The following is a 13,436-nucleotide window of genomic DNA, read 5'->3' on the forward strand; positions in this document are numbered from 1 at the left end:
GGGTAGCAGACAGAAGAAAAATGGAAACCTAGTCCCCCCCCTTTTTTTCTCCTTAATTGTACTTGATCAATTACCCCACTCTTTTGAGCCGTCCCGGTCGCTGCTCCACCCCCTCTGCCTTTCCGGGGAGGGCTGCAGACTACCACATGCCTCCTCCGATACATGTGGAGTCACCAGCCGCTTCTTTTCACCTGACAGTGAGGAGTTTCTCCAGGGGGAACGTAGCGCATGGGAGGATCACGCTACTCCCCCTCCCCCTCCGAACAGACGCCCCAACCGACCAGAGGAGGCGCCAGTCCAGCGACTAGGACATATACCCACATCCGGCTTCCCACACGCAGACATGGCCAATTGTGTTTGGAGGGACGCCTGACCAAGCCGGAGGTAACACGGGGACTTGAACAGGCGATCCTTGTGTTGATAGGCAACGGAATAGACCACTATGCTACCCGGACACCCCTGAAACCTAGTTTTTATAAGTTCGAAAGAAAGAAGAGTCACAAGAAAAATAATTTATTGAAGAAAACTTCATTTAGAGTTGATCTCCAGTCAAAACATTGTACATCCTGGATCCCTCTGACAAGTATTGTATCTAAGGCATAGTAAGACCGTGCGACTGCAGAACTTGGTAGCAACTTGTCTCCCTTTGGTCCTCCCCCTTTGTCAGTACAGCCTCATCTGCCCAGACACTACACACTAAGTCATTTATCACAACATACATGGTGGCGAAGCTCTGGCTGGTTATGACAGCGAGGTAACTGGAGTAAACCGTTCCTTTAGATATAAAGGAATGGTAGATATGTAGTGCAGTCTGGTCTTGGGTAAGTCACATCATTCCCTGACAACTATCTACCACTACTTTCAGCTGCTCCTGGTAGGGGTCACCACAGCGGATCATCTGTTTCCATTTCTTCCTGTGCTCTGCATCTTCCTGTCACACCAGCCACCCGCATGTCGTCACTCACCCCATCCATAAACCTCCTCTTTGGCCTTCCTCTTCCCGGGCAGCTCCATTCCCTGACAACTATATATATAGTCACAATTCTCATCTGTTGGTTGTCAAATTTGAGGAATTTGTTGCATCTTCCCTCCACTCACGAACGACCACGTTTGAGCCCTTATTTTTGAATCGGGTCTCCTTGAGCAGTGCTGGAATGTTGAGTTGATCGACAGAAAGTCAATTGTAAGTCTGGTCACTGAATAATTTTGTTCTCAAATGCTAAGACATGCTTGCCTTTTTCTGACTATTGTAAAATGAACGAGTCTTTTTTTTTCTGGCTGCTGTTCAAATCGAGTAGACAATTTTAAGACATTACTTTGGGAACTTGTGATGGGGATCTGTCGTTATTATTGACTTTTTACATACAATTATTATTGACTTGTTATAGACAATCACAAATCAATCAAAAAACAAAAAAAAGCCCATTAGTTGCAGCCCTATCCATTTGTTGCGTCCTTCACCGGCAATGAGTTCCCCTGCCGGTGTAGCTCAACCGAGGAAGGTGGAGATGAAAACACTGGTGTCCAGGTTGAGTGTCGCGTGCCACCATCGGTCTGGGAAATACAGCACCTGTGGAGATTAAACATACACGTCACAAAAGTTCACAGCAGAGAGCACTCCTCATCCTAAAGATCACTCCTCGTCACCTTGGAAATTGACATGAATTTATTCAGTCTTTACACAGATGCAATGCACTTTTACACCGTAATCCCTTTTCCTGTCATCACTATGATCAGTCTTTTTTTCCTCTCCAATTTCATCTGGCCAATACCACTCTATCAAGCTGTCCCGGTCACTGCTCCACCCTCCCCCACCCCCGCTGATCCAGGGAGGGCTGCAGATTACCACATGCCTCCTCCGATACTTGTGGAGTAGTCAGCTGCATCTTTTCACCTGAGAGTGAGGAGTTTCGCCAGGGGGACGTAGTGCATGGGAGGACCACGCTATCCCCCCACCCCCACCCCGAACAGGTGCTCCGATTGAGGGAGGAGGCGCTAGTGCTGCAACCAGGACACATACCCACATCCGGCTTCCCACCCGCACACACGGCCAATTTACAATTGTGTCTGTAGGGATGCCCGACCAAGCCGGAGGTAACACAGGGATTCGAACCGGCGAGCCCCGTGTTGGTAGGCAACGGAATAGACCGCCATGCCACCCGGATGCCCAGCTTGATCAGTTTTTAACAAATTGCTTAATCAAACAACAATACAAAGCCAATAAGAAAATAATAGAAATGGAAATAACAGTGAGCCTTTGATTGGCACTGGCATTCGTCGATCATAACTATTCCCCCGAATCTCTTCATTACCTCTCCTGGGCGGATGGTGCACTCCAGTGGAGCCTCCTCCTCCATCAGGTTAGGGTAGATTTCTGTGACCCAAGACAAAGTGGTGCGGTTGGGATGGAAATGTGGGTCTTGGTCCGGTGGATAAAGGAACCAGCGCTGCATGAAAGGAAACATGCAAAAACGAAAATACTAATTTTGGGTTTTGAAGACTCAAAACTATTTAAAGGTCACTTCTGAAAGCATCTCCGGTTACGCTCTGCAAGCAACAGTCCTGTAGCGGTTTTTGTTCAGCTTACTGAAACCTATGGGGATAATGGTAAATGTACTGGTGTGCCAACACACTCCCCACCACTGAGCATTAAAAAAAAAAACGCATGATTGAATAACAATTGAACGATTGAATCTAATTAGCCACAACAGTTTCGTTGCTTCCTCCACATTTGGCTGCTATGGTTAAGACAGATAATGGTGTCCGCTGTATATTTTCTTCTTAGGAATATCAAACCCCGACTGTGACCACTGAAATAAGCAACTACAACAGCATTCATGATTTGTATATTTGTGGAGAAACTATTGTCATAAATCCGTCAGTAGTGGAAAGTATCAGAAAGGACATTTGTATGCCTGAAAATCTTCATGAATGTAACTTTTAAGGTTATTTCCTTTTATGTTAAGGAAGGCTACAACATTTAATATTGACTCCAATGTATCAGCAAAAAGGAATATGCCATTCACCATCTTTGTATTGATAGATTTTATGTGGTGCCACTATGCAGTATTTAGTATTTTTCAAATCGTGTGAGACTTACAGATATCTGCAGAAATCATAATAATGTGTATGTAGTCAGTAAAATAAAAGAAAAACTGGTTGTTTACCTTTCTGCCATAGATGACCTCAGAGTAACCCGGACCATGCCAGTGAAAGGGAACCCCTGTCCCTGGGCCTGCAGGTAAAGACCAAAGCACACCTGGTTGTAATTGAGACATTCAACATTAATAATCCACTGGACCTTACATACACATCTCTTGTGCTATTTGGGTGAGCACCTACATGTGAAACCGAGTTTGGGCATTAAAAGAAAGCGTGGGTGGCTGAGAGAGCACTTATGTCATTGGGGTTATCAGGTGGGCACCACCAACCGCACATATTTAGCTGGATTAGGTAAAAGAAAAGGAAAAAAAACTTCCAGAAGGTTCGACAGTAAGTTCTGGTATCGAAAAACCCACCTCCTCTACGCCCACACTTAATACTGCTGCTCACAGTACCCATCTAAACTGCTATTACAGTTTGTATGCCGATATGTGCAACAATTTCTCATCTTTGCTGCTGGTTGCAACAACAACAGGCGGATGGGATGGCTGCCCCTATTGGTTGAAATGATAGTTTAGATTTGGCTGTTTAGAAACCTGGCTGTGCCAGCAAGGGAGGGCATTGGAATGGTGAGGATGCAAGGAGTAGAGGTGACGAAGGCGTATGAGTTTAAATACTTGGGGTCAACTGTCCAAAGTAACGGGGAGTGCAGAAGAGAGGTGAAGAAGAGAGTGCAGGCAGGGTGGAGTGGGTGGAGAAGAGTGTCAGGAGTGATTTGCGACAGAAGGGTACCAGCAAGAGTTAAAGGGGAGGTTTACAAGATGGTTGTGAGACCAGCTATGCTATATAGTCTGGAGACAGTGGCACTGACGAAAAGACAGGAGGCAGAGCTGGAAGTGGCGGAGTTGAAGATGTTAAGATTTGCATTGGGAGTGATGAAGAAGGACAGGATTGGGAACAAGTATATTAGAGGGACAGCTCAGGTTGGACGGGTTGGAGACAAAGCAAGAGAGGCAAGATTGCGATGGTTTGGACGTGTGGAGGAGAGATGCTGGGTATATGGGGAGAAGGATGCTGAAGATGGAGCTGCCAGGGAAGAGGAAAAGAGGAAGGCCAAAGAGGAGGTTTATGGATGTGGTGAGGGAGGACATGCAGGTGACTGGTGTGACAGAGGAAGATGCAGAGGACAGGAAGAAATGGAAATGGATGATCTGCTGTGGTGACCCCTAACGGGAGCAGCCGAAAGTAGTAGTAGTAGTATGACTCACTCTTAATGCAATGGCTGTTTGATAAGTAGGATTATCAGCCATTTTTTAGGATAGGATTTCCGCCATCAGGCTCTTCAACAAGGCCCACCCCCTGCCTCAACCACACACACCCCCCACCTCCCACACAAGGACTGACTAGGGCCGACTCATTGACCTCCAGATAGACTACCACTGAGCCCTCTGACTTATGATCACGCTGACTTGATCTAGTGACCCACCTGACCGTACCGTACCTTGCATATTGCACATGGTGTACTGTTTTACAGTGTACAAACTGCTACTGTTCACATATGTGTGTATATGCTATGCTATATATATATCCAACCATCCATTATCCAAACTGCTTATCCTGCTCTCAGGGTCGCGGGGATGCTGGAGCCTATCCCAGCAGTCATTGGGCGGCAGGTGGGGAGACACCCTGGGCAGGCCGCCAGTCCATCACAGGGCTATATATATATAAATTTGTTAAAAGAAACACTCAACGGTAGTGGAAGTGCTCAACAAATAAAAAGCAAAATAATCCAGTGGTTCAAGTAAATTCTTTAATAGACAGTACAATGAATATACAGTATGTTAATAGACAGTATGATGAAACAGGCTTGTACTGTCTATTAAAGAATTTACTTGAGCCACTGGATTTTATATATTATATATATATGTGTGTGTGTGTGTGTGTGTGTGTTTCCTGAGGCATCAACAACACCAAACTGGCTTCCTGGTAAGGCTGAGATGTGGTTCTTACCCTCACTCCCTAAAACCTTCAGCCTCTACGGAGCAATGTCTGACAGCACATCGTCTCATACCGCGTACATATTTAAATTCCCATATCAATTACATCTTACCAATCTCTCTCAGGTCCTCGGGTGTTTTCCCACTCTCATTTTGCATGAATATTAGAAGAGTGCTCACCTGCGATGCCAAAGCTGTAGGCTCCGGTAGTGCGCGGGAGCACATAAGATGGAGCTCTATACTGGTCAAACAGCGTGTGCCATTCAGTGAAGTTGTTGTCCCCAAAGAAATACAGCGTGTCTATTGACGACAGACATTACAGTGAGGGAGACGGCTTTGGTCATAAACGGTGACAAAAAAGTTGACAAAATTAACAAATCATATTCCCAACAACTGATTATAGAAACTGCTATCTATAGCTTCATATCACTTCATCGGTCAGTTCCCTACAGAGACCGTGTGCATAGAGTATATATTTTTATATTTGTCCTCCACCTTATTTCCTTACGTACCTTTTCACGTCCTACTTTAATAACTTTGCTATGTTTAATGTGACCAATGTGGGAAACCCTAAAAGTCAATACTTTATGTGCATAAATACTGTAGTTGGTCAACAAAACTGGTTCTCACCCCCCCCCATTTGTCCCCAATTGTACTTGGCCAATCACCCCATTCTTCCAAGCCATCCCGGTCACTGCTCCACCCCCTCTGCCGATCCGGGGAGGGCTGCAGACTACTACATGCCTCCTCCGATACATGCGGAGTCACCAGCCACTTCTTTTCACCTGACAGTGAGGAGTTTCGCAGGGGGGACGTAGCGTGTGGGAGGCTCACGCTATTCCCCCCAGTCTCCCCTCTCCCCTGAACAGGTGCCCCGACCGACCAGAGGAAGCGCTAGTGCAGCAACCAGAACACATAACCACATCCGGTTTCCCACCCACAGACATGGCCAATTATGTCTGTAGGGACGCCCGACCAAGCCGGAGGTAACACGGGGATTCGAACCGGTGATCCCCATGTTGGTATGCAACAGAACAGACCGCTATGCTACCCAGACACCCCTGACTCTCGTTCTGAAAAGCTGTGAAACTCTATTACTGGTGCCGGTGAGATTCCCTCTGCATTTCTACCAGTAGCAGCAGCATTTTGTTAAGGGACAGGCGGGCTTTTACTCACCGCTGCCTAAAGTGTCCAAAGGCTGAGGCCTCAGCAGTAAGTCCACATACTCCTGAAAAGGGACATCCACTACAACAGAGAAATCTAAATTAATTGAGAGCTTGATAGCAATGGTCAGAAATCTGTGCGGGCAATGAAAATTGCTGGCAGACGGTGTGTGTGTAATAGACATGCATACCTTTCCTGTACGAGTAAGTGTTAGCTGTACTGAGCCTCACTCTCTGGTTGCCATACACTTCAAGTAAGTTTGACTTGGAGCACAACAACCTAAATTTCTAAAACAAAGTCAATGCACCTTTAATAAAGCATAGCCCTTTGTATACCACTACGCACTGTGTGTATTTAGGATGCTGTGATAACATTATGAGCGAGTACAAAACGTTTATGACAAATCTTTAATCTTTTTCACTTGCTGTGCGAGCTCACGTGACTTGCAGCGTGGTAACATGCTATCAACAGTGCACTGGTAACGTAGGCTGCCAAAATGCCTTTACAGTTCACATCCAACGTACCGTGTTGTCAGTTAGACCTCTGAGAATGACCGGTTTCGTATAAGCATATCTGGGAACAAAACAACACAATGAATGCTTTATCAGCAGGGTTAAGCCATCCTCAAATGAGGGAAAAGCACATTGGATTCTCTAACCAAAGTCTGTCTGAGTGAAAGTACTTGTCAAAGCCAAGTTATTTATATATATATAAAGTTAAAGAGTTAAAGACAACCAAATACTGAATAATCGTACAGGACAAACAGGCAGAGGATGGGGGCTCAAGATGAATTTGTATGCAGGTCTCCATAACTGGGGCAGCTGCACTATGAAGGGAAAGGCTGTCTCACAGACGCAAGGCTGCAAGGACTCCTTAGTCAGAGGACCTGGAGCTAGGAAGGTGAGATTTGACTCTAAAAAAAATCTATTTGAGAAAGCACTGGGACAGGTGCAAGGGTGGTGTGCTCTTTTTCTTTGGCCAGTCAGAAGCCCGCCAGACATATATATATATATATATATATAAACACCACCATGGACCCAGTGAATTTTGGATATTCAACCCTCATTAGTTGAGCACTCACAACACCATTGACGGTTTCAGAAAAAAGTTATATATATACTAGAGAGAGAGAGAGAGAGAGAGAGAGAGAGAGAGAGAGAGAGAGAGAGAGAGAGAGAGAGAGAGAGAGAGAGAGAGAGAGAGAGAGAGAGGACTAGCTGGAGATGGGACAGAGGTGAATGGCTGATGATACCAAAGTACAATGAGATCCATGGCTGTGAAGATATAAAACATAAAATGTAATTAGTTAGCCATTTATAAACCTCCTCAGTCTAAACATGACACTTGCTGAAGAAAATCAAGTGTGAGCAACCGTTACTTGGATCTAGTCTATGGCAATGAAAAGGGAGCGTTCATACTGTTCAAGGAACTGCCGATGTGACAGTGAAGAGCTGTCCAAGACGTCTATGCTGCAGGGGCCTTCATCATCCAGGTTATAACCTGAATATAATGACCTGGACATGGAGGAAGAAATTCGGATTGGCGAAAGACACAAAATGTTTTTTCAATGCCCTCGTCATGTTTCAGGTCATAAAACATGATTAATTGGTAACAAGCCCAACACAATCCATTGATACCTTTTCCCTCTTTACTTTCTTTTTACTTTATCTCTGGGGATGCAATAGGTAGCAAACCAGCCTAAACTCATTTTATTCAGCTTTTTGTTTTATGACTCGGGATTTGCCTGCCCCTCTAGATAAGCAAAAATTTGGAGACTTTAAATTCACAGTATACATTGTAAGCAAAGGCCTTAATTACAAAAAAAAGGGAATCAAAACCTCTATGAAAATATAATAATTTTAGTTCCTACAGGTGGTGTTTTGCCATGTTAATAACCAACTAGAAGAGGTGTAGTTTCTATTTATCTACCATTCCATCATTGTTTATTACTGACAGGTTGAGTAGTGGTTCATCGGCATGCACCACTTCACGAGCATTCATGTGGAAATTTAATCATAAGGGAAATGCGTAAATTGTAAATCAGTTTTGAAATGGCAGATTTAAATCTACTTTTATTTACATACTTGTGCAAATTTCCCTGATCATGTTGCATTAAACTAGCGCCAGGTGGACATAGCCACATGCCAAAAGGCTAGAAAGAGGAGGATTTGTTCTAGGTTGAGGAATCTGATGATATTTATTCTCTGAGAATTGGCTTTTCTTATATGATCGATAGCCTGTAGAATAGTCCTTATTTAATGTGGCATATTCAAATCTATGAGCCTTTTACAAAAAAAACCTGTTATCCTTTTAACCATTCATGGAAAATGGTAAAATTGTATTTTTACTAGCAAGTCACTTCAAATCAGAAGACATTTTAGCCATAACTTTTTGTCAGACTTCCTTGTCAATGAGTGATTACATTGTTCATGGCATGTAATATGCCATTTAATAACTAGTATAAGATACACTATATGGACAAAAGTATTGGAACACCTGGCCATTACACCTACAGGAGCTTTTATGACATCCCATTCTAAATCCATAGGCATTAATATGGAGCTATAACAGCTTCCACTCTTCTGGGAAGGCTTTCCACAAGATTTTGGAGTGTGTCTGTGGGAATTTTTGCCCATTCATCCAGAAGAGCATTTGTGAAGTCAGGCACTGATGCTGGATGAGAAGACCTGGCTCGCAATCTCCATTCTAGTTCATCCCAAAGGTGTTTGATGGGGTTGAAGTCAGGGTTCTGTGTGGGCCAGTCAAGCTCTTCCACACCAAACTCACCCAACCATGTCTTAATGGACCTTGCTTTGTGCACTGGGGCACAGTCATGCTGGAACAGAAAAGGACCCTCCCCAAACTGTTCCCACCATGTTGGAAGCATAGAATTGTCCAAAATGTCTTGGTATGCTGAAGCATTAAGATTTCCCTTCACTGGAACTAAGGGGCCTAGCCCAACCCCTGAAAAACAAACCATACCATTATCCCTCCTCCACCAAACTTTACAGTTGGCACAATGCAGTCAGGCAGGTAGCCTCCTGGCATCCACCAAACCCAGACTCGTCCTCAGACTGCCAGACAAAGAAGCGTGATTCGTCACTCCACAGAACACACACTGCTCCAGAGTCCAGTGGCAGCGTGCTTTACACCTCTCCATCCAACGCTTGGCATTGTGCTTGGTGATGTAAGGCTTGCATGCAGTTGCTCGGCCATGGAAGCCCATTCCATGAAGCTCCCGGCGCACAGTTTTTGTGCTGATGTTAATGCCAGAGGAAGTTTGTAACTCTGCAGTTACTGCATCAAGAGAGCGTTGGGGACTTTTACGCACTATGTGCCTCAGCACTTGTTGACCCCGCTGTGTGACTTTACATGGTCTGCCACTTCGTGGCTGAGTTGCTGTTGTTCCTAAACACTTCCACTTTTCAATAATACCACTTACAGTTGACCATGGAATATCTAGCAGGGAGGAAATTTCACAAACTGACGTATTGCAAAGGTGGCATCCTATGACAGTACCACGCTTGAATCCACTGAGCTCTTCAGAACGACCCATTCTTTCACAAATGTTTGTAAATGCAGACTGCATGGCTAACTGTTTGATTTTATACACCTGTGGCAATGGGTCTGAATGAAACACCTGAATTCAATGATTAAGAGGTGTGTCCCAATACTTTTCTCCATATAGTGTAAGTCTCTGTAATTGTTTTTTTTGACAAAGCTCACCGTACCGTGGGTCTGCCTTGTAAAGACTGTATCTTAAGTGCATGCAAGCAAGCAAGTTTCTTTATATAGTACATTTCGTACACAAGAAAATTCAGTGTGCTTTACACAAAGAAAAACAGAAAAGGAACAACCATATGAAATATAATTAAAAGCGAGTAAATAAAAACAAATAGGAACAATCATATATAAAATATAATTAAAAGAGTACAGAGTAATATAATTAAAAGACAGGTACTATCAAAAGAAAATACAACGTAAAAAAAATAGAATAAATACAGTCACTTCCTCACCGGGAGTGACTAGAGATCTACTTCCAGAATTAAAGTGCTGTTGGAATGAGGTGTAAGTTTTAATGCTCAATCAAAGGCACAAGAATAAAGACATTTTTTTAACCTAGGTTTAAAAAATTGCTATACTGGGGACACATGTAAGATCTTCTGGTAGTTTGTTCCAGTTGCGTGCAGCATAACATCTCAATGCTGCTTTACCATGTTTGGTTTGGACTCTGGGCTCAACCAACTGACCCGAGTCCATGGATCTTAGGGCCCTACCCAGTTTATACTCTTCAAGCATGTCAGTGATGTATTCTGGGCCTAAACCATTCAGTGATTTGAAGACAAGTAGCACTAGAAGCCAGTGTAAAGATTTCAGCAGTAATGTGCTCTGTTCTCTTGGTCCTGGTTAAAACTCTGGCAGCAGCATTCTGAATAAGCTGCAGCTGTTTAACAGTCTTTGTGGGAAGACCAGTTAAGAGACCGTTACAGTAATCAATTCTACTGGAAATAAAAGCATGGATGAGCTTCTCTTGGTCATTTTGAGATACCAGACCCTTGATTCTGGCTATATTTTCTAAGATGATAGAAAGCTGTTTTAGTGATTGCTTTGATATGGCTGGTGAACGTGAGATCTGAGTCTATTAAAACGCCAAGTTTTCAGACTTTGGTTTTTAGTGCTCAAAACCTGAGTTGTTTATTTATAATAGTTCGCTTCTCTTTGTTGCTAAACACAGTAATCTCTTTTTTTCCTCTCCTCCTTATTTAATTGATGAAAGTTTAGGCTCAACCAGTTGTTTATCTGCTCCAGTTTATCTGCTTTATCTGCTGAGATCATCAGGTGAGAGAGCCAGATATATCTGATTATCATCTGCATAACTATGGTAATCCATGTTGCTGCTCTGAAGAATTTGGCTGACGTGTGCAACAGGTGTAAGATAAACAAGACTCTAACATAAGGAGTACCTGTATGTCTACCAGTTGTGCTCCTGTTGAAGTGTATTACACAATGGCTGCATACTGTGAGAGCTGTGGTGCCAAACTTTGTATCCTTCAGAGAATACGTAACCCAGATATTCGTAGCGTCGCGGGAACGCGCATGCGTACACCGAAAGCGAAGCTTGATCTTTCCATTTCCATGACATCCCATCTATCACGCTTAAACACGGAAATAAAAAACGGCAACGTGTGGATTAATTCATCTATTTTAAAACTATTTCGGGTTACCGACGCGGTTTTACCAACAACGCTGCAAGCAGAAAAGTAGTTTAATTCTGTTCTGTTCTTTCTAAACTCTATAGTATGGACGGTTAAAGCACTTGAACTTGCTTACTTTTGACTTTATTACATAACTGTTTTGCCATTACATACAGTTTTGCCAGCCTTACGCGTGGTCTGTGTCACACTCTAATTGCTCCCCGGAACAACACAAACTGGGAACAATCCTATTGTTACAAAAATTGCTTGCTTTGTTACCTCCTCACTAAATTAACACAGAGAAAAGTTCTGGAAACGTGTAAAGCAAAGTAAATGCTTTTATTCCTCTGCACAAAAGGTGCAGTGCGATAACCATCATGCATATATATACATAATACAAAGGATATCATACTTATGCTATAAATAAAGATTTCATATAATTACTTGATAATTAATTGCGTTTAATAGAGTGTCTACTGTGAAACAACGCTTATATTAAAGACAAGGCAATCGTGTCCCTAATCGTTCAGCAAAACTATTTTCGTATTAATTATGCTTTAAAAATCTTGTAATTCGCCAGGTAGACACGATAGGATCTGCAGTTGTATTCCGTTTCCTGCGCTGCTTATTCTTTTGGCGATGCAGTATATTCGGCAGTGTACCGTCCTTGATGCTCAGCCAAGTGCCGTCATTGAGACGTGAGGATTCAAACTCACCAGCCTCCCCCGTCATCCACCGCCGTGCTGCTCTTCGCTGCCTTTTGTGCCCGCCATAACAACATTAACTGAACGCAGATAGTTAACGCAAATCTGTATTCCATTCAAACTGCGCTAACACGGCAAAGCCAAAGAAATTCAATTCAGGAAATAAAAGTACAGTCCATTCCGTTTCCCGTACAGTGCGCGTGTGCTCTCCTCTTCCTGTATAATGTCCAATCACAAGCGACACGTTAATCTGACGTTCGCCACACGCCTCCTAATCCCAGCCGCCAGATTAAGAGCTGGGTTATCTGAAATGTATGACAATTTTCGGTTGTTTTTTTAATTTGAGGATTGGGATTGCATTTTCCTTGGGGATTAGGCCACAATTTTGATGAGGGAAATTAAAGGCAGTTCATGATTTGAGTTTAGGTGACGAAGAATACCAGCAATAAAATGCAATAAAAATGCCATAAATACAGGTGCGTCCTTCCTACTCAGTGTGCTATATAAGGAATATTCAAATGCAGAAAGGCTAGAAAAGAAGAAACCAACTGAGGGTAGGATGTCGATGTTATGGTGTGTGTTTACTAAAGCACTGAGCGCGTGCGAAATCATTCCACGTGTTTGTGTTTATAAAAATAATTCTATACTTTTTGCTCCTCCTTTTCGAACATATAACAAATAGTCTGATGTATATGGAGATTTGTTCGCTGAGGTTGATGTGTGGATTTGTTTATCACTTCAGATTACTGGCAATGGATTATCTGTATATTACCTAAGAGTAAGAACACAAGAGCATAGAATCAGTCTGACTGAACTGGGTCAAAAGACAGCTACATAGTCCTCCAGATAGCTGGCTGGTCTGAAACTGGCTGCACTACAGGGTCAGCAGGGCCTTCAGAAGCCTGATCATGGTCTGCATCAACCCCCAGGTCTGCAGCTGTTCGTGGTGCCACCTTCTGGAGGTGACGCGCATGCCACCTCGATCCATCAGAAAGACGGAAGGTGGCAGGGTCAAGCTGGTCGGTCACCTGCAGAGGTGCTGACTAGAATGACAGCAACTTGTGGCTCCAGTCGCGTCAGTGGATGCAGACCCAGTCCAGGGCAGTGAAATGTGGTGACTTGCTCTTCGGGTCCTGTGAAAACGCTGTTTTGCTTCATCACATCAAAAGTAAACCCTCGTAGTTTAATTGTTTGTACGGTTGAATTGTTTGTATTGTAACGTGCATGGATAAGTAGACACGTTGGTCCTTGACTAACGGGTCGGACCCTTTAGT

At 43.6% G+C, this 13,436-nt stretch overlaps 1 protein-coding gene across 1 annotated transcript; it reads right to left on the reverse strand.

Annotated features, from left to right (window-relative positions):
• Positions 1–498: 498 nt before the first annotated feature.
• jmjd8 (jumonji domain containing 8) lies at positions 499–12,433 on the reverse strand. Its single transcript, XM_056288063.1, has 9 exons — positions 12,175–12,433; positions 7,682–7,777; positions 6,788–6,836; positions 6,454–6,550; positions 6,276–6,344; positions 5,280–5,399; positions 3,168–3,235; positions 2,313–2,447; positions 499–1,570 (listed from the first exon to the last, which is right to left on the reverse strand). Exons 1-9 carry the CDS (start codon positions 12,276–12,278, stop codon positions 1,490–1,492), a joined length of 819 nt encoding a protein of 272 aa, XP_056144038.1. The 5' UTR covers positions 12,279–12,433; the 3' UTR covers positions 499–1,489.
• Between the last annotated feature and the right edge of the window lie 1,003 nt (positions 12,434–13,436).

Source organism: Lampris incognitus, chromosome 10, assembly GCF_029633865.1.
Source record: "Lampris incognitus isolate fLamInc1 chromosome 10, fLamInc1.hap2, whole genome shotgun sequence".
Taxonomy (NCBI): domain Eukaryota; kingdom Metazoa; phylum Chordata; class Actinopteri; order Lampriformes; family Lampridae; genus Lampris; species Lampris incognitus.

Bases quoted from the DNA above. Each gene is read 5' to 3' on its own strand.
- jmjd8 (XM_056288063.1), bottom strand. From the start codon at position 12,278: ATGGAATACAGATTTGCGTTAACTATCTGCGTTCAGTTAATGTTGTTA. The intron at 6,837-7,681 runs GTATGAACGCTC...TTTTGTTCCCAG, and splicing joins CATCGGCAGTTCCTTGAACA to ATATGCTTATACGAAACCGG. The intron at 6,345-6,453 runs GTATGCATGTCT...TCTCTGTTGTAG, and splicing joins CACTTACTCGTACAGGAAAG to TGGATGTCCCTTTTCAGGAG.